This window comes from Canis aureus, chromosome 16, assembly GCF_053574225.1.
Source record: "Canis aureus isolate CA01 chromosome 16, VMU_Caureus_v.1.0, whole genome shotgun sequence".
Classification (NCBI taxonomy): Eukaryota; Metazoa; Chordata; class Mammalia; order Carnivora; family Canidae; genus Canis; species Canis aureus.
Window position 1 is genome coordinate 12,060,553 of NC_135626.1, and position 22,455 is coordinate 12,083,007.

General features: G+C 53.3%; 1 protein-coding gene across 10 annotated transcripts in view; it reads right to left on the bottom strand.

Moving 5' to 3' along the window:
- Nucleotides 1–131: 131 nt before the first annotated feature.
- The window catches only part of SEC16A (SEC16 homolog A, endoplasmic reticulum export factor), a 34,020-nt gene continuing 11,696 nt past the window's right edge, over nt 132–22,455 (bottom strand). For 5 of the 10 annotated variants that reach the window (XM_077851404.1, XM_077851406.1, XM_077851403.1 and 2 more), the window contains 28 exons: nt 20,578–20,675; nt 18,977–19,103; nt 18,342–18,513; nt 18,071–18,245; nt 17,081–17,223; nt 16,456–16,517; nt 16,209–16,347; nt 15,631–15,876; nt 14,513–14,610; nt 13,620–13,701; nt 13,332–13,449; nt 13,040–13,151; nt 12,748–12,853; nt 12,042–12,182; nt 10,626–10,739; nt 10,191–10,383; nt 9,371–9,607; nt 8,797–8,879; nt 7,761–7,907; nt 5,888–5,968; nt 5,655–5,711; nt 5,442–5,553; nt 4,882–5,022; nt 4,644–4,717; nt 4,013–4,087; nt 3,495–3,554; nt 2,552–2,629; nt 132–1,713 (listed from right to left, as the gene is read on the bottom strand). In XM_077851404.1, the coding sequence (XP_077707530.1) occupies nt 1,645–1,713; nt 2,552–2,629; nt 3,495–3,554; nt 4,013–4,087; nt 4,644–4,717; nt 4,882–5,022; nt 5,442–5,553; nt 5,655–5,711; nt 5,888–5,968; nt 7,761–7,907; nt 8,797–8,879; nt 9,371–9,607; nt 10,191–10,383; nt 10,626–10,739; nt 12,042–12,182; nt 12,748–12,853; nt 13,040–13,151; nt 13,332–13,449; nt 13,620–13,701; nt 14,513–14,610; nt 15,631–15,876; nt 16,209–16,347; nt 16,456–16,517; nt 17,081–17,223; nt 18,071–18,245; nt 18,342–18,513; nt 18,977–19,103; nt 20,578–20,675 (3,340 nt within the window). In that variant the 3' untranslated portion in view covers nt 132–1,644. Of the gene's footprint in view, nt 1,714–2,551; nt 2,630–2,761; nt 3,555–4,012; nt 4,088–4,643; nt 4,718–4,881; nt 5,023–5,441; nt 5,554–5,654; nt 5,712–5,887; nt 5,969–7,760; nt 7,908–8,796; nt 8,880–9,370; nt 9,608–10,190; nt 10,384–10,625; nt 10,740–12,041; nt 12,183–12,747; nt 12,854–13,039; nt 13,152–13,331; nt 13,450–13,619; nt 13,702–14,512; nt 14,611–15,630; nt 15,877–16,208; nt 16,348–16,455; nt 16,518–17,080; nt 17,224–18,070; nt 18,246–18,341; nt 18,514–18,976; nt 19,104–20,577; nt 20,676–22,455 lie in introns of those variants that run through there. The other 5 variants (XM_077851408.1, XM_077851407.1, XM_077851409.1 and 2 more) reach the window with 4 other exon arrangements.

Genomic DNA, 22,455 nt, shown 5'->3' on the forward strand with positions numbered 1-22,455 from the left:
CCCCGCCCCCACCCGCAGCGTCCCAGGCTCGAGGGGGCGAGGCCGCAGGGGACCTACCAGCACCCAGCACCGAGAGGCGGCTCCTGCGCCCCCCACCCCAAGAGGACCCACAGACAAATGTAAACAAGAGGTGATAGCGCCTGCGAGCGCAAAATACTTTATTTACCAATTTGCAGTGTAACAATTTGCACTTAGGAAAATAACAGCTCCCGCCGGCCCGGAAGGGAGCTTCTTGAACCAAAAGTCGGTGGAAGTCGGCGCAGACAACGGTGGGCAGGCCAGATGGGGGGGCTGCCGAGGGCGCCGGGGTCTGGGGGCCCAGGACCCCCACTGCGCACCAAGGGACGCAAGGATGCTGCCCCTTCAACCCGGACTCTCTCAAAGTGACAGGAACAGATGTATTGAGCCTGCCTGTAGGCGACACACGGGAAACCTTCAGTGGCCTTTCCTGGAGGACCCAGGGTCCCGGGGAAATGGGGAGGCCTGCGCGAATTCCACGTTTTTACCGTTTCTGTACTCAGATTTAAAACACCAAGCAAACTACGTTCCCCAGCAGAACCTACAGAAATTATTTCCTAATGATTCTTATAAATATTTAAATCTTTTCTGCAGTCTCTTCAGACTTAACAAGAATGTGAATAATTTCAGGAACAGTCGATGAAGCCGTAAAGCTTGGAGTCCAGGGGGAGGGCTCTCCCTTCTGGTTTCCTGTGACTGCAGTCAGCACGCTGCCTGCAGAAGATGCTGGGGTGGGTAGAACAGAGGCAGAACCTTAGATGCAGAGCACGAGTCAAGAAGTATTTTCCACCCCTCTCTTCAAGATGTCACCACCCCCTGAGAAAGCAAGGCAAGTGGATGGCACCGTGAGGACCAGTCGTGACTCTGGCACAGGCAGCGTGGCCATCCCTAGCGGTTCCCCGAGGAACCTAATCCCACTACTCACATATGGAAAACACCCAAATCAGATTTGTTGTGGTGACAGTTTTAGTACCGGTGGGTTAACGTGGACTGGTCCCGGGTGGGAAAGACAGGGCCACCCCTCGTGCACGGGCAAAGCCAGTCCCCCTGGGTTGCATGGGACACAGACAGAAGAAGCTGGAAACGTCTTTGCTACCGGATGGAGATGCACTTCAGCGATTCGGGCCTCCCTCAAAAGCTAACCGAATTCTTGCTAAACCAAGTCCACATTTCCTTGAGGGCTTTGATGCAGAAAGGACCTCCCAGGGCCACAGGCGGGCAGCAGAGCCTCCCCTGGACCCAAGGCTCGCTGTTCACTGTGCATGGTTAGGTTCTCAGAGACACCCGGGTTCCTCAAGAGCGAAGTCCTTCCTGTAACAAAAATGCCTCCAGCCCCACCCAGCATGACACTCTTCCACAACTGAGCCTGTCTGACCCTTAAGTCACTGTTAGGTGAAAGATGACAGAGCCGGAGAGCTCCCGTCCCAGCCAGCGTCCTTCTGGAGCTGCACCTGACTTGGGCCATCCTTCAGGGACAGAAGCGGTGGAGGAAGAGCGACTATGTCACGTGGAGACACAGCTGCCCATCCAGGAACACAGGGATGCTGCAGGTGGTCTGTTGGAGTTCTTGGTGGAGCATTATAAGGATTTCAGGCTTCAGGATACGGCTCCAGGATGGGGACTCTCCTAGCTCAACACTGGGTACTTCCTCTGGCCAGTCCTCCCCATCCTTGAGCCTCCCGAGGTGGCAGAGGCCTGGAAAGACAAGTCAGAGTGCTGACTCCCACTCACCCAGCCCCCAAGGCCCGTGGCACCTTCGAACACCCGCCACTCGGGTGTGCGGGACCATTTACACCAACATGCAGCCCCGGTAACGGACCAAGGCAGGACCAGATCAGGGGGTCTCTTTAAAGGGGTCTGCAGTTCTGTCAGGTGGTAAGAGGGGAGCTGACCCCAGGGGCCGACCCCCAGGGAGGAGAGGCCATGGGCCTCTCCTGTGCTCCCTCAAATATCTTAGCTGGAACAAACATCAAAGAATTTCTGTAAAGCACAAACCACAAGGCAGAGATAACAGAAGAAAACTGCATCGTGGAGCAGAAAAGCAGATGTGTGGCAGCTGGGTGGTACCCTGGGATGGGATACAGTAGCCCCGGATCGGGGTGGCGGGGGCCAAGAGCCCGGTGCAGAGGGAGCAGGCCGGCCACCCCGGGCAGTGAGGGCAGGGGCTGCACCAGGACACGTGGGGTCAGCTGAGAGTTTACACCCTGAATGCCAGGACGACCCCTGCCACAACCTCCCCTCTCCCTGGCTCTCCCCAGGCTGGCTGCCGGTCTGTACACTACGGACAAGAACAGGGAGGGGAGGGGAATGAAAGGAAACATTGAAGAACATTGCTCAGTGAAGGATGGGCTGCCTGGTGAAGGGTGGCCAAGGGCCTCATGGGAAGAGGGAGGGCAGTGCGCAGTATACCGGCAGAAAAGTGCGGGGCCCCAGCACGGCTTATGCCAGAGCAGGGTCTGCGGGTCAGCGGGTGCAGTGGGGGCAGGCCTGCTGCCGGTGTGGGGATGGGGGCAGGGATGCAAGGGGCACCAACCTGTGCAAAGGGAGCAGGGCTGTAGAAAGGCATGGCTGGCCCGGGAACGCCCCCTGCAGGGGCGTGGTCGCTGGGAGCCTAGAAGCACAGAGAACCTACATGAGCACAACGACCTCACTGGGTGCTGTGCTCCTCGGTGCACACAGACACTACTCCTGGGGAACCACTGACAGTACTTCTAGGTAAGCCACAGAAGCAGGTCTAAGACGCTTCTCACAACACTGGATTTAATTACTTCATGTTTCAAAGAAAAATAGTAAACATAAAGCAGCATGCAGAGTAAAATGCCTCAGAAACCAGAACATGCAAAAAAGTAAGGAGTGCACAACACCAAGACATCATGTTAGTGTCTATTTTAAGTGGTTAGTAAACATTTTCGATTACTTCAGACCTAAAAAATCCAGCTATAAAATCCAGTGTTTTCGTGTGCAAATAAAAAGGTCAGAGGAAGCCTTCTATCAAGCCAATGGAAAAGCTTCAATGCATGATACACATAAAAGATGAAGTATTCCTTTATCTCCCGCCCAGGCTGGCCAGAGGACAGCCTCCCTGCCGCCCTCTGCCAGGCCACTGAGACCAGGAATCCCTCCTGCCCCCGTGGGCATCTGAAACCCACTCATACATGGTGAGGCTATGCCTGAGGCCAGTCATTTGGAAAGAAATCAATCCAGAAAGAACACAATTACAAACTGCATTCGTTTACTAGGAAAATCTTGGGGTCCACACAATCGCCAGTATATCTGGATGGCTCATGACCTCCTCTGAGGGAGGACATAGGGAGAAAGGAACACTGCATCCTCTGGCGTGCAGTGGATGGGGGGCAGGGGCAGTAGGTCGCGTTAGTGACAAGGGCACGACGGCCAGCCAGCACAGCGCTCTCAAAGGGAACACAAAGGCGACCCAGTTCAACTCGTGTTCAGTGAGAATTGCCAGCCACAGGTACCTGATAAAAATGCTGGCTTACTTCACGTGATAATGAACTCATTGAACTACAGCGTGAAAGCTACAAAACAGCAAGAACACACACAAAACAGACAAATAAAAAATCAACATGCATGTTGCTGCTCCAAGCTGTCAGTTTAACCCCAAAGAGCTTCAGGATGCCATTAGAATCAGGGCAGTCCAAACGGGAGAAAAGCCAGAGTTAGCGTAAAACACCTATTTGAATGGACAGTTTTTATGAAGAAATAACCACTAGCTGGGGGGACTACAGTGGCCCTGCTGTGCTGAGTGGAGCCTGGGGCGTATGTGCTCCAGCCCTGCTCGACCTGGGGCTCCCAAGAGGTTCTGCGCAGACAAGTGGGACTGTGTCATGTTCCCACGACACCCTGCAGGTTCTTAAAAGCTGCTAACCTGCCTTCTACTCAACACTTGCTTTCAAAAGAAGCCATTGGACAGTACACGTGAGCCATGTGCCAGCCGGGCTTTGGGTCAGGGAGCCTCCTTGTGGGGGTGCCTTACCTCTCCTCCTTGGGAGCTGTCCTCGTGGGCAGGTGGGAGCTCAGGACCGGGGAGTGCTGCCGCCGAGCTAAACACCTGCCAGAGGAAGGAGACATGCAGCCCTCCATATGGGACGCTCCGCCCCACCTAAGGCGCCCCTTTGAGCACCGGCAGGACCCACGGGCTCCAGGGCTGATGGCCAATCTCCAGGGCACGCGGACCCTGGGCCCTGCCCGCAATGGCCTTGTCATCCCATCTCAGAGCAGGAGACAGGCTTTGAGGAGTTCTGTGACCCCGTCAATGTCAGGCAGCTAATTAACAGGAAGCCAGGCTTGAAATCCACTCTGTCCACCTCATACACCATACTCTGAATGATCCTATTTTACATGCAAATTCTAAAAAATTAAAAAAAACTTTACAACCATGATTTCAGGAAGACCGAGTTAGCTACCCTGCACACGTGGTTACTCTCCGCATCTCTAGTAGCCGTTCATTCAAGGAGAGAGACTTCCAACAGACACAGGCTGTGTGTGGGCCCCGGGTATACGGTGGGCCTGACCACCAAGTTGGCGAAGGTCAGGGCCAGCCTGCCCCCGTGGGGGAATGAGGCAAACCCTCACCGCCACCCTCCACGTCCTGCAGCCCCGCTCACCTGGGGCTCTGAGGCAGGTTCTGGGTTGGCCGAACCCCCTGCGGCCCCCTCTGCGGGCGGGGCTTCCTCTGCGTCTGTGAAGGGGACAGTGTGGGAGACTGTCAGTCTCACAGGAAGGCTTTCCCATGGTGCACTCACTCACGGGGACAGAGAAGCGAGTACACCCTTCTTACAGGGAGATTAAAGCCAAAGGCTCACAGAAAAGGGGTCAGAGGTCAGAAGGCCCCACACCACCTACCTGCATTTGGTCCAAACAAGTGAGGAGGAATCGGGAGCGGGGCAAGAGGAGCAAAAAACTCTGCAGGAGCAGGAGCTGCCTCGCTCCGCTGAGGGCCCCCTGGGTTTAAAACGTCCACGTAGCGTGCTCTGGCTCCAGCTGCTTCAGGAGAAGCGGCAGGTTCAGGTTGGTGCACCCCACACCCCCGCGGGTGTGTGCACCACGACCATGGTCCCCAGAGACCAGACACAAGGGCCTCCCCAGGGCCCCACCTTCCCTCAGTGGAAGAGCGAGCGGGGATGCAGCTATCCACACAGCACTGCCCACCCCACGCCCCAAAGCTACCGGTGCTGCGCTGCCCACCATCTGCGCCGCCCACCATCGGCATGGAGTCTGCTGAGCTGGGGCCTCGCACTCCGGAAGAGGAGAGCTCTCCCTGGGACCGGCCCAAGGGAAACCAGGATCCCTCTGCAGACAGATGGCCTGCCATCTAACGCCGACTTACAAACCCTAAGCCCTGGCATCACCAGAGGACCAGCAGGTTCTCAAACAAACTCTAACCTCTGGCTTGACTGTGTTACCTGCTTTCCTAGAAAACATGTTCACAGAGGCCCTCGGGGGCCCTCCAGGACCAGGGGGCCCAGCAAGCGGAACCTTGGGGAGCGAGGCTGGTGGTGGGGGCGGAGCCTTCTTCTGTGGAGAGAGAGCATCTCAGGGAGTCATGTGAGAACCCGAAGCCCGGAACAGCTGGGGCAGTCCCCCCAGCCAAGCAAACCCTGGGAATTCCGACTCACCTCCTCCTCCGGCTCATTTACATCCACCCACCGGTTCTTCTTTTCATCCCAGACGATCTGCCACGGTTGTGAGAAGTAGAGACAGACGTCAGGTGACACAGCTCAGGGGACACAGAGCCTGCTCCCTCCACACAGCCCACCCTCCCGGGGATGCCACCCAGGCCTGCTTGGCTGTGGAGACACTACACACCAGCACTGGCAACTTTCCTCAGGCTGCACTCCATCATACTCACCGATTTGTTCTTGTCGTCTGGCAAATAAGCTTCTGTCCTTTTTTTCCCCGGGAGCCAACGGAAGAACCAGGATTCACTACTCTAAATGTAAAAACCATAAGAACCACCTTGAGGACACGGTGCTCAGTGACAGAAGCCCATCACTGAAGGACAGATTCTACTCTCAGGACGCCCCAGAGGAGTTGGGCCCATGGACACAGAGCAAGAGGGGACGATGTGCAACAGGAACTGAGGTTCAGTCTGGAAAGGGGAGTCCTGGACACAGGCACAGACGGCGGCTGCACAGCAGCTGGGGTCTAACACCATAGAACCATGACCTTAAAAATGCTAAGTTTTATGTTACGTGTATTTTGCCACAATTAAAACATCTGAACACTGAGCCTTTTAGAGCTTATCCTGTCTAAATGCCAACGAGTGGCAGATTCTGGCATTGTTCTGGACTAAGCAGTGGCGAACAGGCTGGGAATGTCCTGTGGGACCTCCTCAACACAGTCTGTCGCCCTGCGTCCTATGCTGGGTGGATTTAGGTGTCAGGGACGCTTACCTTATTCTTCATACGCTATACTTCAGTTTATCTAAAATATGGAGAAACAAGGAAGCAGCAGGTGTGTGTGTTCTCAAACCCGCCACTCTGAGCTCCACGGTGGAGGCGACACAGTCTGCACGCTCACAACGGGTCAGAGCGTCATATTTTAGCCCAGGCCCATGCACACTCTGAATTAAACTTGTGTTTCCTTAACGATGCTGGCCATTAAGGGACACCTGGGCAGCCTAGTGGGTTGAGCATCTGACTCTTGGTTTCGGCTTAGGCCAAGATCTGAGCTGTGGGATTGAGCCCCAAGTCGGGCCCTTTAGAGAGTCTGCTTGGGTCTCCCTCTGCTCCTCCCCCGAGTGCCTGCTCTCACTGTTTCTAAAATGGATACATCTTGAAAAAACAACAACAAAAAAACCACCAGAAACCACTAACCATTAAAAAAAATTCGATATGCTGAACTGCATGAAAATTAAGAATGTGTCCTACGTAAGCTAACATTGAGAGTAAAAAGGTGGTCTGCAGACTGAGGGAAGATCCTGGTGACGCACACATCTCACAGAGGACTCGTGGCCAGGACATGAAAGCGGGTGAGACACAAGCCAACACTACAAAGGAAAACACACAGGTGGTAACGGCACATGACAAAGGTGCTGGGCAAGGAAGCAAAGCGAGAGCATTAGGAAGCACCATGAGCCCCCGCTGAGAGGCTGCTGTGGAAAGGCCCGACAACCCAGTGCGCATGGGGAACAAGGATCGCCCTGCTGGTGACAAGGAATGACTGGGCCCCTCCGGCTCTGCTGGGGGGAAGGTCACCCAGTACAACCGTCCAGGAAAACGGCCTGGAGGCACCTCCCTGAGAGAAACAAGCGCTTTCGCCAACAGAAGACAGAGAACGCTCACATGGGTTTCACGTAATGACCCCAAACTGAAAAACCGCAAATGTCCATTACTGGAAAAAAGGACGAACAAAATTACAGCACCTACATAAAACAGATACTATTATACAATGACTTAAAAATTAAGCACTGTTATAGGAAGTTCTGGTATAAGAGAAACTAATGGTGACAAAAGTCAGAGAAGGCCATCTGTTAGGGGTGGGCCTTGACAGGCCCTGGATACAGAGCCTTCTGGGAGGCTGGCCCTGCTCCAGCTATGCTCTGGGTGGTGGTTATACGGGGACAGACACACAAACACACATTAAGCTGTGCACACCTCCCTGTCCGCATAGCACGCTTCCAATGCCTTTGTCCCACTGCCAGTGTAGGAGGAAAGTTGTCTGTGGGAGCTGAGCCCCCTCCCCAGGCGCCCCCACCCTGCTGGAGGTGGGCTCTGTGTCACCTTCTTAGGCTCCTTGGCCTCTTTCCTGGCTGCTTGTGTAGGTCTCTTCACTTCGGGAGCGGACGTCAGTGGTGGCTGCAGAGCACCTGAGCTGGCACACTCCCACCCTGGAGGGACCTCAGAGTCCTGGGACATCCTGGAGGGGCCCTGTCCCAAGGCAAGAGGGGACAGGTTCACCTGGGGCACCTCCCCAGGACCCTTTAAAGCATTACCAAGGGGCCATATCACTAGCGACAAGAGCAGAGTGAGGAGGGCAGGAGGCAGCTGCCCCTGCCTCCGGACCTGCTCTTACAAGCAACCTGGTCAAGGCACGTGGCAGGACTCATAACGTGCCAAGGCACGTGGCAGGGGGACCATGGAGTCCAGAGGCACCCATGGGCTGGAAGAAGGGGTGTGCATGTGAGCACCAACGGGCCGCTGGGCAGAGAGGGGCAGGGAACATTTTAAAACACAAGATTCTTTTTTTTTTCTTTAAAATACACATGGCTGAGTGAAGACTGTCTCTTTTATAAACTCTTTTTACGTGAAAATAAAGCATTTTCATGGCAGAACACATAAGGAAAGTTTAAAGTACAGTAAGTGCCTGTGACAGCGTGGCCACAAAGGCCTGGGTTTGTGGGAAGAAGGCTGCGGGACCCACGGCGCAGAAAACCAGGTGTCCCTCTCCGCTGGGGCCAGAGCAGCAGACCCGGTATGTCTACCCAACACGTCTAAGAAACTCGGTGATTTCAGGACAACCAGTGCGTTTCCGGGATTCTACTGCAGAGAAAGGGGTGCAGAACCTGGGAGGCCTCTACGTTTTAGAGAAGGGACTGTCTGTACACCAAGTGATCATCCTCCTCAGCAGTTTCCACCGACCGTTCACACTGTGAGGGTTCGAGCTACCTTACAAGTGCTCTCCTGCTGAGGAGCAACTTCAAAGATAATCTTATTTACACCGTTCTCCCCCTACTCACAACTGGAGAACAAGTTTGGGCTCCTGATCAACGCAACTTATGGAAAACAAAGAGCTTAGGGGAAAAAAGTGGGAGGGTACCAGATTAGCAAATTTTCCACCAAAACCCTCTTCTCTCAGCTCCAGAAGTGAGTTTCTACCAAGCGCCTCTGGTGGCAACACCCCTGTCAAGAGAAGAGAGAACTGCCGTGGTCTCTATGCTGACACAGCACAGAGACCACAGCACATGGCAGACGGACGCGCTCACAATACAGCAGTGCTCGGAGCCCAAAACCAGAGATGTTCCCGAAATAGCTTCCTTTTGAAAGCCAGGCCAGTGTTTTGCTTTGTTCGTGGGCGCACAGGCAGGCAGGCGCCCACCGGCACAAGAACCATATCAATTGTGGAGGAGGCTTTGGCCTGGGCACAGCTCAAGGCCAGCTTGCCACAGCTGGATGCCCACTTACCCTCCTTACTCTAACACGCAGCCACATCACAAAACAAATGAGCACTGACATCCATGAGCCACCCAGCCTACCGCTTCCAGGATCCTCAGCATGCCCTGGCTAGGGAACTTGTCTCAAGTCCAAATGACTTATGGCTTTTCCACCAATCCTCTCCTTGAATGCCAAACCCACTACAGTTCTGCTCTCGGGGTGGCATCAAGCAGGCCTACCTGGGTCCTGGGTCCTGGCCTCCTGCTCACTTCCCTGCAGAGGTGGCACGCCAGGTGGCAGGCCAGGCCCCAGGTACGGAGCCACAGGGTCAGGCCCAGAGGGCTCTGGAAAGCCAAGGGCAGCCCCTTGGGGTCCACAGCCAGGCCCCAGCTCAACAGGGCCCTCAGGTGGCAGCACCGGGAACAGTGGCACCCTGGCAGGGACGACTGGCTGGCTGGCAGGGAGCGTTGACGGAGCTGCAGCAAGAGAGCAGAGAACAGAAGCCTGCCGTCACTGGTGCTAACTCCAATCACTTGAAGAAGCTAACTGGTGGTGGCCAAAAGTTTATCACATCCTTTTGTGCGGCCACGTTTCTTTTGTTATGGGCCCAGGGAGCAAATCGTCAAGACAGAAAGTGCTGACGATGCCAGGGCATCAGTGATTTGGGGAAAAGCAGAACACAAACTTTTAAGGTCAAGAGGAGGATGTCATTAAATGTTACATGGGGCCCAGGCTTTAAGACTCAGCGAGACCCCAATGCAGCCTGGGGAACAGCTGCCTGCAACAGAACTCAGTGTTCGTGGATCCCTCCCCACCACCTTCCTTCTCCTCCGCCAGGGCTCAGTAGGTCACCCACCCAGTGAGACAGATGTCTAAGGCCGTAGGACCTGACAGGCTCACGAAGGGCGCCAACCCCAGGGAGAGAGGAGGCTGACGTGCTGGGAAGACCCATCCCATCCACTCTCCTGGAAGCAAAACGATAACGTTCCACATTGGGAAGCCCCTGCTGCGTGGGGGAGGTGGGCAGGTGTGCTGCTTCCCCGGTGTTAGGGGGCTCACCTGAAGGCAGCAGCCGCACACCCTGGCCAAAGTGCTCAGCGCTGGGCACGGGCGGCGCCAGTAGCGGATTGCTGGTGCCCGGGCCCCCTGGCTGGGCGAGCGCTGGGCCATCGTAGTGCCCTGCCTCGGAGCTCGGTGTGCTGGGGCAGCGCTGGGGGAAGGTCCCATCCTGACTCCACACTGTGGCACCCTCCTAAGGGAGAGACATGGCGGGCATTTCCAACAGCCCGACACCATGACACCCGACCCCACTGACCCGCTGCCCACTGTGCCTTCCCTCTCCTGGGGGTTTAAGTATCCTGATGACTGTGCACATTCCTAAAATCATACTGTTCGCAGCTAATGCATTGGTGTGAAAACAGTAGGGGCCCGAGTCACACTTGTCAGGATGTCTCTGACCTCCTGGTCCCCTGAGACTGAACATGTGCTTCACACCTTGACCTGCTTGTCCACGCGGTGCAGCTGGGCCAGCCAGGCAGGCTCAACAAAGGACTCCTCCTCCGGCTTCTCTCTCAGCTGTGGGTCAAAGAGCCGCAGCTGGGACGCAATCTGGACACACACAGGGAGGAAAGGGCCCCGTCACTTACCAGGAGTGACAACGAAGGCTGTTTCCAAAACCTACCATTACCTGGAACAAAAGCATCTGTGGGGCTCAGCAAGATTGTCCTCACCACCTACTCACACAAACTTTTAAGGTCAAGAGGAGGATGTCATTAAATGTTACATGGGGCCCAGGCTTTAAGACTCAGCGAGACCCCAATGCAGCCTGGGGAACAGCTGCCTGCAACAGAACTCAGTGTTCGTGGATCCCTCCCCACCACCTTCCTTCTCCTCCGCCTTCTGAAGCATGCGGGGACCTGCTCTGAAACCTCCACACACTGCTGAGTCATTAGACAGGGAGCCCGGCAGCCTGTGTGCCACCAGCACCCGGACCCTCCAGAGAGGAGTTTGCTGCCACTGCCATCGACTACACAGACTTAAGCTTTACCGACCAACTGATCAAAATGCTGAACAGACCCAGACCTGCACACACTCTGATGGGCTATGGGGGGGGGGGGGGAGAGGGGACAGCGAGGGATATGGGTACAATGAAACCAGGTGGCCTTGAGTAAACAGCTGCTGATGCCTTAGCTAATTATTCTATTTTCATAGACATCTAAAGCTTCCTATTCTCCAGTGTCATGAGTGTATCTCCCAGGATGAAGCTCCTGGAGGGAGGGAAACATAGGTGTCCCCATGCACACGGGGCACCACCCACCCCATCCTGTTTGCACTTCACCCACACCTTGCACAGTGTCCATTTTATAGAGCAAGAAACTGAGGCTGGCCCTGGAGCAGCCAGGACCCCAACCCAGGCTGCTGGACTCTAGAAGCTCACACTCTTAACTGTTAGATTAAACTGCCCCACGGAGGGGATCCCTGGGTGGCTCAGCGGTTTAGTGCCTGCCTTCAGCCCAGGGGCGTGATCCTGGAGTCCCGGGATCGAGTCTCGTGTCGGGTTCCCTGCATGGAGCCTGCTTCTCCCTCTGCCTGTGTCTCTGCCACCCCCCCATGAATAAATAGATAAAAATCTTTAAAAAACAAAAAACTGCCCCATGGCGAGCTTCCCAGAGACGGGGTCCTTCTTCCTTCGAAGCTTACAGCCCAGCGTCTATACCAGGTGAGGCCTCTGAAGACTTCCTACAGGAACACACAGAACGCCCCATACCTGCCCAAGAACACCTGAACCTCTCAAGCTGCTCGAGAAAGAAGTCCTGAGCATCTGCATGGTCACAGTTCAGTCCCCAACACCAGTCCTCCTGACGTGCACGTGGGAAGATGCCACTGGAAGGATGCTGGAGAAGACGTTACCTGAGCCAGCTGGCTGATGAGCACGGGCGAGTACTTGTGGGGCTGCAGCAGGATGCTCTTGGCAATCACCTCGCAGTAATGGAAGGCCTGTGTGGCCAGCCCCATCTCAGCCAGGCGGCACAAGTAGATGAACTTGAACACCTGGGATCAGGGAGTGCAGTACAGTCATCCCACTGTGCCTCCCCAGCCCCCTAAGCTGGAGCTACTCCAATGCCTCGTGCCCCCTGTGCTCCCCACGGCTGCCCAACAGCACTGAACCCCAGTCCTGGAAGGATTTTAGATGTAAGTCAACAACTAAACTTCTTAGAAACTCACTTCTTTTCTTCAGCACACTTACCAGGCTAGTCACACAGGATTCCTCACCCTGCGCACCCAGGCCAGCCAGAGTGGCAGGATGGCTGTCCCCAATGACACCCCACTACACAGCATCTACACCCACACGACCCCAGGTCAAAAATACTCTCCTTGTGACAGTAAAAACGGCAGACAGGAAAGTACCGAAAACCAAATACTCTAGGAACTTTTTAAATGCAAAGAAAAATCCTCAATTCCACAGGGTTTGCTTCTCAAGCATTACAAATCAAATGTCTCGACATTTCCAAATACACTTTATCACCTTCTGTGTAAGACCTCAAAAGCCCTCAACGACCAAAGACTTGTTAGCACTGACCACCCCCTCGTTAAAACCAGAGTAGCTCCAGCTTACCTGGAAATTGGGGAAGGAGCAGGTCTGTGCCCCAAGAGACTGGGCATATTCATAGGCTTCTGTCCTCTGAATAGCTTCATTGGTTGCAAACTTTGAAAACGGCAAACTGTTAAGCAAATAAATAATTTTAATCTATGAGCCAGTTACCCAGAAGCATATCCTGCCACGTGATTGACACGGTGTGATCAAGATGGGAAACCATGGCTGCCGGGTCTGCGAGAGCCGTTTCTGGGTTAGCTGATGGAGGAATGCTTCCTTTCTAAAGGAAAACAGATACTAGGACGTTCCTCACCTGTGGTTCGATCCAATTAAGACGAGTTTTGTGGTTTTCTTTGTATAAACTCCCAATCCGACCTGGGCCATGAGGTAGCAAAAGTGTGCAGCATCTAAGAGACCTTTTGAAGCTGAGGAGACATAAAGCAGGCCAAGACTCAGTGGCTGTGAGTTCTCCCAGAAATCTCCACACGTGGACAGGAACACCAGAGGAGCTAGCCGAATGGGAAAGCCACGTGTGGCCCTGCACACCCCGCCAGCAGCTGGGGTGTGCACCCCCACCTCTGTGCCTACATGCACACTCAACCTACCCAGAGTGTCACCCATGGTGGCCATCGCCCTGGACTCCACATCCACATTGCTGCTCAGGTTGGACAAAACCATAGCAAGATGTGGCCTCCAATCTCCCCACTTCTCATCTCCGCAACACTGAGGTCAGAAAAAAGCATAACAAAGTCAACCCTTATCCTTGGAAGAGCGTGTCACTATCCTCTTGTAATGGGGGAACTTGAGGAGCCTAACAGGAGAAAGCACTGGGTTTGCAGCCTACAAAGTGCCTCTCATAGGAGCGCACTTCACAGGGAGCCCTGCACACTGACCGTGGATGCGGCAGGCATCCGCCCTGACATCAGCTGGTACACTGTCTGCAGAGGGTCGTTGATGGGAAGACTGTTGGCAAACCTAGGTGGATACAGAGAGAGAGCTAAGTCAGCCCTGTTTAAAATACCAAGAAAAACCAGTCTGGCTTCATCCTGGCCCTCTGGGAACCATCTTGTGCCTCACCCAAGCAAAGCACACAAATCCCAGTATTTCAACAAAAGAACTAAGAAAGACTAAAGAGGGGATCCCTGGGTGGCTCAGTGGTGTAGAGCCTGCCTTCACACCCAGGGCGTGATCCTGGGGTCCCGGGATCAAGTCCCACATCGGGCTCCCTGCATGGAGCCTGCTTCTCCCTCTGCCTGTGTCTCTGCCCCTCTCTCTGTCTCTCGTGAATAAATAAATAAAATCTTTAAAAAATAATTTAAAAAGACTGAAAAATACAGAAAACTGCAGTTAACAAAATTTTTTATTTTTATTTATTATTTTTTTAAAGATTATTTTTTTAAAGATTATTTATTTATTCATTCATCAGAGACAGAAAGAGAGTGAGAGAGGCAGAGACCCAGGCAGAGGGAGAAGCAGGCTCCCTGCAGGGAGCCTGATGTGGGACTTGATCCCGTATCTCCAGGATCACACTCTGGGCTAAAGGCGGTGCTAAACCACTGAGCCACTTAGGCTGCCCTAATAAAATTTTTTAAACCACCCTTCTCCGTACAGCCGGAGGGAAGAGGGCCCAGCAGGCCTGCACCAGTGAAACAGCAGCACAGTACAGAGGACACTCCCCAGATTGTGACAAGGGCTGCAGATTACTGTGCTTCCAAGAGCTGACCAGGCAGCGCCACTGGACCAGCCTGATGTGTCCAGAAACAACCTATACCTTAATGTCCTCTACCTGGTCATGACGCGGGCGTGTGTCCGGCTATCCATCTTACTTGCAAGTAACAGAGCATGACCCCATAAGGCATTCTTCATCGCAGACTCTAAAGCATCCTGCAAAATATTTTAGTGGTTATCTGAGTTATCAGAACAATTTCTGGGACATAAACGAGCAGAAACAACAGCACATGCTGTTACGTGCTGTCGGGAAGGCGGGGGAGAGGGGCCACGGGGCCCATGAAGAACGCGTGAGTCAAAGGCCCACCAACAAAACACAAAGACATCCGCCTCTCACAACCTGCCCTCATTGTGAAGTCTCTGCAATAGGTCTGGTCTGTGCATGCACACACTAGTTTGTGATCTGTTAGCAGCCAGCAGACAGAACATTCACACTAACAAGAAACAAGGACGACGGAGCAGCAGTACTGCCGCCTCCCAACTGTCCTTTCTGTTGTGACAGATGCCACAGGCATGCATCCCCCGTTCCAGGACACACGAGGCCTCCACAAACCACATCTCACACAGACAGCTTTTACTAACGTGGCTTCCCTACACCCAGAATCCTCTGGGGTAGCCCTGCGAGGACTGCTTCTTCAAGGACAGGGATGTGTTGCAGTAGAGGAAAATGTTAAGCAAACCTGGCAGATTCTCCGATTTCGATCCGTCGTAAAACGTCGTGAAGATTATTTATCAGATACGAGCTTTTGGAATTTATCATGACATCCAAGTACCAAGAACTCTAGCCGCCAGAGCGGGGTGGGGGGGAGGGGGGGGCCCTTCCCACTGGGCCCTTGAGCGGCTCCCACCCGACCCCTGCCTTGCTGAGAGATGGTGAGCACACGCCTAACTGTGTGAGAACAGTCTGACTCCTGTCCCGAGCCCAGGTCTGTCCCTGAGACACACACACAGCAGGGGTGCGGCTCAAGTCCCTGAACACTGCACCTGCAAGTCTCTGACCCTGGCGCCCCTGGAAAGACAGCCTCTGCGGTCAAGGGTGGACACCTTGGACCCAGACACGCTTCATAGAATGAGCCCACCAGCGCCGGGTCGCAGTCAAGGTGCTGATGCTCCCGAGAACAGGACCGTGCACACCAGGGCCCGCCCATGGACCCTGCGGGTTTGAGGCCTGCTCACCTTCTTGCGGCCATATAGCAGCAGCTCCCGGAACCTCTCGGTCTCCTTCTCAAGAGCACTGCTGCTGGCTGCCTGGCTGTCAGTGAGAAACGAGAGCTGGGCCTCCCCGGACTCCTCCTCCTCCACTTGCTCCACAGCCTCGTTAGTAAAATCAATCAGGTTGGCCTCGTTGGGTGACTTCCCAGGAAGCCACACGGTTTTGTGGTCTTGTAACAAAAGCTCCGCAAGGTCTGTTCCCACCACAGTCTGTAGGGGCCGCAAACAAAAGTGCTTCACTACACACAGAATTCAGGTCAGGTGAGGCCCCCAACGGGACTCCTCTGATGAGCATGTTAAACTGCCACGGACACGAGCCACCACTTGTGATGTGGCCAGGAGCAGGATGGACAGATCAGACGACCTGAGAGGCTGACAAAGTGGACCCAAACCTCCCTTCACCCCAAACCACATGCTCTCAAATTCCACTTCCCCCCAATCACAGGTGGGATACTCTTCCTGAGTAAGCCCCTGGACAGTGACCCTCCTTGCCGCACAGTCTGCCGCAGAAACTGCCTAAGACAGGCCAACAAGAAACTTACCCCATTCTGTCTGCACAAGAGAACGATAAAATTCCAAAGAAGACTTGCAGACTCCTTGTCAATTAAATTTTCATTCTGCAAACATTTTGTAGCTTTATTCTGTGCAAAATTAATAACATCCACTTTATGGGTATCATCTCTGAAAAAAGAACAGACACTCAATGAACAGCAACGACTGCATCTGTGAGGCCAAGCACAGCAGCCACCCCCGCACCGACGTCGTGGGATGCTTCAACGGGGAACATACTTGCCAAGTGGTCCTGGGAACGAGCGCAGCTCCTCCTGCTCCGGCGTGTGCTGCAGCAAGGTCTGAGGTGGAACGGGTGGGGGCAGAGAGAGAGAGAGCAGCTCACGGAGGTCAGGTGCGTCTCAACACCAGCCCGTGTCTGCCAGCTACACCTCCCTCACTGGGTGCAGGCACAACTGCTTTACAACCGTCATTTTCAAACTCAGCAATAAGAACCATCTCTCCTCTCCAACTCTGAGGCAGGGCCCTAATACATGCGCAGAAGAGGGCTGCCAGGGCCGCAGGACAGGGTGCCCCACACCAGCCTCCAGCGCCCCAGCAGCAGACAGCCACCCCACTTGCCACCAGATCATGAAGCTCTTCTAGCTGTGACCAAGAGCCACCACCAAGATGGACACGAGCAGGGTCCTCCCCACTCAACCAGAAATGCAAATAAAGACACAATAAAGATACAATAAAATGAAGTCAAACGTGACACCGGACGCAGGTACCCAATGCTGAGAGGAGAGGGAGATGACCCAGCACAACAAAACCCATAAACCCAAGATTCACGGGAAAAAACATTTCCCAAGGTCACCACTTCAGGGGCAGTCCTGCGATGCAGAATCTCTACTCGTGCAATTACCTCCATGCTGTGAATCTCAACCAGCGCAGGCTGTCCTTCGGAAGGCAGATTTGGGATCACTTTAATGAGCTGCCCCCCAGGACCGAACCTGGCACAGACATGAGGCACGGAGAACTTCTCCGGGGAAGTTGGTCTTGATGGAGCTACATTTAAACAAAGTGAGAAAGAAACCGTCAGTTTGTCACTTTTTAATGCTTCTGAACTGGATCAATGGTACAGATTCTCCAGGTGTGGACACAGCTGGAATCATAGGTTGGACCATTCATGACAATCTAGATTTCAACTGTAAACTTAAATATCCCATTAAAAAGGAGAACTTAGGCATGTGTCAAAAGAATGTTTCAGTTGTAAAAAACGAGAACCGTTCTCTCCTAAAAAATAATACTTTAATACAGCCCTGTGCACCAAGCATGTGCTCCTCAGAAGCAGCGTCTGGCCACCTGGCCGGAACCTCCACACCCCAGCTCTCCTTCACAGGCCGGCTCCTGGCAGTTAGTAGCACGGGGCACTGAGAACGATGATGATGGCAGGATGCCTGAAGTCAAAGGAGATCTTCCCTAGAACACTGCCCTGCAGGAACTGACATATGCTTCTGCACTTCCCCAAGGAAAAGCATTTGATAGAACATCTTAGAGATAAGCTGAAAATGTGGCACAAGCGACAAGTCCACACACAGGAGTTTCTCACCAACTGCTGACCCAAGTGGCACCCGAGAACTCGGCAGGTAACCTTGTCATCAGAGCCACGCTAACGTGGGCACCATGGACAGGCCAAGCAGTGCTTGGGTCTTGAGCCTGAGGGAGGTGGACAGCCCCTGTGACAAGCTCTGGGACCCCCAGCAGTCCTGACTGTGCACAGAAGACCAGGCTGGCGCCGATTCCCACCCAAGCTGAAATCCACATCAACACCCCAAGCTTATGAGGCTGCCTCAGCAGTGACCCAACATCCCCGTGTACCTATAGGAGCACAGGGTCCCCACCACACATATACCTTGCTCCGTGGCAGGCCAGCCACCTTCAGCAGGGTAGCCGTACTCTGGGAAGCCCTGGGCACTGCCAAAATTGCTGCCATAGGCGCCGTAAGCATAATCGCCAGGCAAGGAGCCGGGGGGAGGCGGGGCCTCGTAGGAAGCAGCAGTCACACCATGATTTCTGTAAACCTGACTCTGAGAAAACATGCAACAAACCAGAAAAATCAACTCCTGGGAGTGCAGGGCACTCAGGAGTGCTGTCACGACAGGGGAGGGCAAGAGGGCCCCCACCTGACGGGAGTGGGAGCTGAAGCTGCTGCGCAGGCTCTGGGCCGAGCGCTCGCTGTGCACGCTGCGCCTGTCCACATCTTCCCCATAAGGGTCCCTGTGGGGCTCAGGGTCATCGTCAAAACTGCCAGTGAAGCGAGGGTCATATCTCCAGGGGTCATCATACCTCTCGGTCCTGGAGGAGGCAGCGACAGAGGTGAGGAAAGGGAAGGCTGGGTCGGTGACTCCAGGACAACAGCCCTTTGCTGCACAACAGTAAGGCCCACCATGTCGTCACCCCCTCACCAGCCTCATGACCTTAGAAGCCCAGTTAGAGCCCACCCTCAGGAGAGTGGCCACATCCCAAGCCCAAGTTCAGATCTCTGCCTTCAGATTTAGAGAAACACCCTTCACAGGCACGCTGCGTGCGGCCATGCCTCTCCCAGGCCCAAGAAGAGGAGGAGCTGACTCCCAGGGCCTGTCCAACAGCCCACTCGGGAACTGCCAGGAGGGCCTGGCTCACCCTTCTCTCTCAGACAGTGACCCCAGCGTCAGTTGCTCACCAGGATCCCAAACACAACTGTAGCCCTCAGGTGAACGACAGACACGAGGGCAGAGACGCAGGAGCAACCCTCCGTATCGAAGTGTGCTGTACCAACCTGTCGCCATAAGCATAACTTTCTTTCCTGTACGGATCGTATTCAGCATCATACCAATACCTCCGGTCACAGGTGCGGGGATCCCGGAATCTGGAACCATAGTGGTACCGCTCCCAGCGACCTGGGTCTGTAAGCAGGGGGTTTATGGTTTATTACAACAGGCAAAGGGAGACACTCCTCTGGCCTTCGCTAGAGAAACCACACCACCCCAGGACTGAGGAACGTCTGTCTCCAGGCTCTTAGAGGAACCAAATTTTCCTCCCAAAAATCAGCATAACCTTGGAAAGTATTAACTGTGAGACAGAGGACCCCAGGAAGTGTCCTGCCTGTACGTGTAACACCTAATAGCCATTGGCTGTTCTCTCGACACTCAATTAAAAATAAAAAAAACCTGCTAGAAGACATCTTTGTTTAATTTTGTTCGTAGTCACTACCTTTTAACACTTAATGCCATGACTACAAATTTTCCCTGTAGGTCTCCTCTCAGCCCAGAGAGTTATAAGAAATACTCCAAAACTAAACAATTAAGAAAAAAGACATTAACATCATAAATCAGATGCACCACTTTTGGCAGGTATGAGCAGAATTTATACCTCAAGTGATACAAATGTATAAGGGAGAGGCCTGAGGGAAGTGGCAGATGGGGTGGCTGTGCTGAGACAACCAGAGGCTGTGGGCCCAGGACCCGCCCCTGCATTAGGTGGCAGGGACCAGCAGGGCCGCTCAGGGGATGTGCTGACATGTACATGCTGCCCAATAGGACAGCGTCAAGACCAACAGGCTGCAACAGGTGCAGTGAGGCCATCTGATGTCTGCACCACACAACTTGGGGGCTCCCGACCACAGGAAGCCATAGGAGGCCACTGGAACACCTGATGTGGCCAGCGTGATCTAGAAGCTGGTTTCCCATTATACTTATTTTAATCAACTTTAGTAGTCACATAGGGACAAGGCCGCTCTGGGACTACTCACAATTACGCTGTTCTAGAAAATCAAAAGAAACTACTAACGTGATAAAGAGACATTAACATTAGAATTAAAACATACTTTCCTAATGAAAAATAGCAATACAATTATTTCCAGGCACAGCTCATTTTCAACTACTTTGGCTCTCAGGTGAAAAACACAGAGACTAAAAAACAGTAAGGCCTCCTGAGAAACCACCACAGAGTGCAGCTGAGCACCTGGCTGTGCCAGTGGTTGGCCATCTAAAGCCCTGAACGACGGGACGCCTGGGTGGCTCATGGTTGAGCATCTGCCTTTGTCTTAGGGTGTGATCCTGGGTCCGGGATCCCTCCAGGGAGCCTGCTTCTCCCTCTGCCTATGTCTCTGCATCTCTCTCTGTCTCCCTCATGAATAAATAAAATCTTTAAAAATAGTAATAATAGGGCAGCCCGGGTGGCTCAGCAGTTTGGCGCCACCTTCAGCCCAGGGTGTGATCCTGGAGACCCGGGATCGAGTCCCATGTCGGGCTCCCTGCATGGAGCCTGCTTCTCCCTCTGCCTGCTTCTCCCTCTGCCTGTGTCTCTGCTATTCTCTGTGTCTCCCGTGAATAAATAAAAAAATAAATAAGTAAAAAAATAATAAAGCCCTGAACATACCTCCATAATCATACTGGCCGGAGTAACAATCTGCATAGCGGTCACTTTGACTGCTCCATCCACTTTTGGAACTATAGTAACCTTCGGGGTACCCCTGCCTGAAAGCAGATACAACACTGTTAAAAACAACTCAGCTCCTCACTTCTTAGATTAGGATGGGACATTAGTCAGTATAACGGACTGCCAGAGCATCAGGCACTCAGCAAAACACTCTGATTGTGAAAAAACTCAAAAGAAGATTGGAAACAGTAACAAGGATATGATGGGACCTTCTCCCACAGAGCTCAAAAAAAACCTCATCTCAGAAGTACCTATTTAAGTGCCGTGCAGTGTGAAAGAGCGGGCCGCCCTCTGCGTGCTCAGCGCCGTGTCCTGCATGGCCAGGCTCAAACAGGTTCTCGACTTTCTGATACCATGCTTAACAGGAGCAAAACGCATTGAGCTGTCAAACTCATCCTAATGCCAACTTCGATACCCTCTACATAGACCACATGGTGTGTCCTCTGGATGCATAAGGGTGGGCGGCGCTGGAATAGGGCAGCAGCTGGCTCAGCCCTTGGCGTTGGCCTCTTAAACGTGACTGGTGTGAGACCTGAACCACAACTCATGGAGGCCAGCCTCACAGACCAAGCTACAAGGCGGACCCTCAGCACAGAGAAAGGAGAACTTAGGAAGGTTAAGTGTCAGACCTTCTAAGGTAATAAAACTTTTTTTCTCCAACAGTGGGGGGTAGGGGGAGAGAGGGAGAGAGAAAATGTCAAGCAGAATCCACACCCAGCATGGGGGGCTCAATCTCACAACCCTGAGATCAAGACCTGAGTTGAAATCAAGTGTTGAATGCTTAACTAACTAAGGCGCCTCTGGGGCAGTAAGGTTTTTAGAAGAGCTTAGCTAGCATTTTTGTTTCTTTTTTTTTTTTTTTTGCATCTTTGTTTCTTAATAACAAGTTTTATACAATATTTGATTTTTTAAAATATGACTTTTCTCATGCCCTTTCAGAAATGTCTCACTCAGCTAAGCTTGGGGGCTCAGTTGAAAGCAGAGCCCTTTGAAAGGGCTTGTGAGGAGATGGCCTGTGAGCAGCACCCACTGCCCTGGGCTCAGCTATAGGAACAAGGCATCTTCCAAGTGTTTTGGAAGAGAACCCTGAGACCCCGCCCATCTGCAGAGTTGGGGCCCCTGAACACACCAGTGGTGGGCTCAGAACAATGATGTGACACAGTGCACAACCAAGAGCATGCCACCTCCTTGCTGCCCTCACCAACTAAGCCCATTCATCCATCAGCAAAGACACAGTCACAAAAACAAAATACATGTTCCTACCTCAGCAGTTCCTGCAGGGACGTGATCGCACCAGACGTGAGTACACACACAAGCATGCACACATGTGCATATAAGAGCACACATCCCCCAACCAAAGCAGGGCAGGAAGAAGGACAGGCTGCTCTCCAGAGCTGTTGCAAATGAGCAGTGAAGACAGCAGGAGAATAGAAACACTGTAAGCCCAGGGACAGAACTATCTCCATGTACCCCAGCCTAGCTTCTTGTTGAGTGACTTTTCAACAGCATGGGGCCACCTTTGGCCTCTTGGAATTGACTGCTACATTAATTTGCAGGTGGGCAAGCAGAAAGAAAACTGGAACAGCAAGATGCACTCCAGCTTTGCCCCTCCCCCACCTTGTCCCTTCTAAGTTCCAGAAAACACCTGCCCGTTGTTTTCCCTGAATCAGAATACTTATTTTAACTTCAAACCTCACGTTCTAGGTGGTACACAGGGACTAAACCCTCAGGAACTTTCTTACACAAAGGTCTTAGAAAATTGGGCCACATGTAGATCAGCGATACACAGAGAGGCCAGCTGACCAGGCAGGCAAAGGC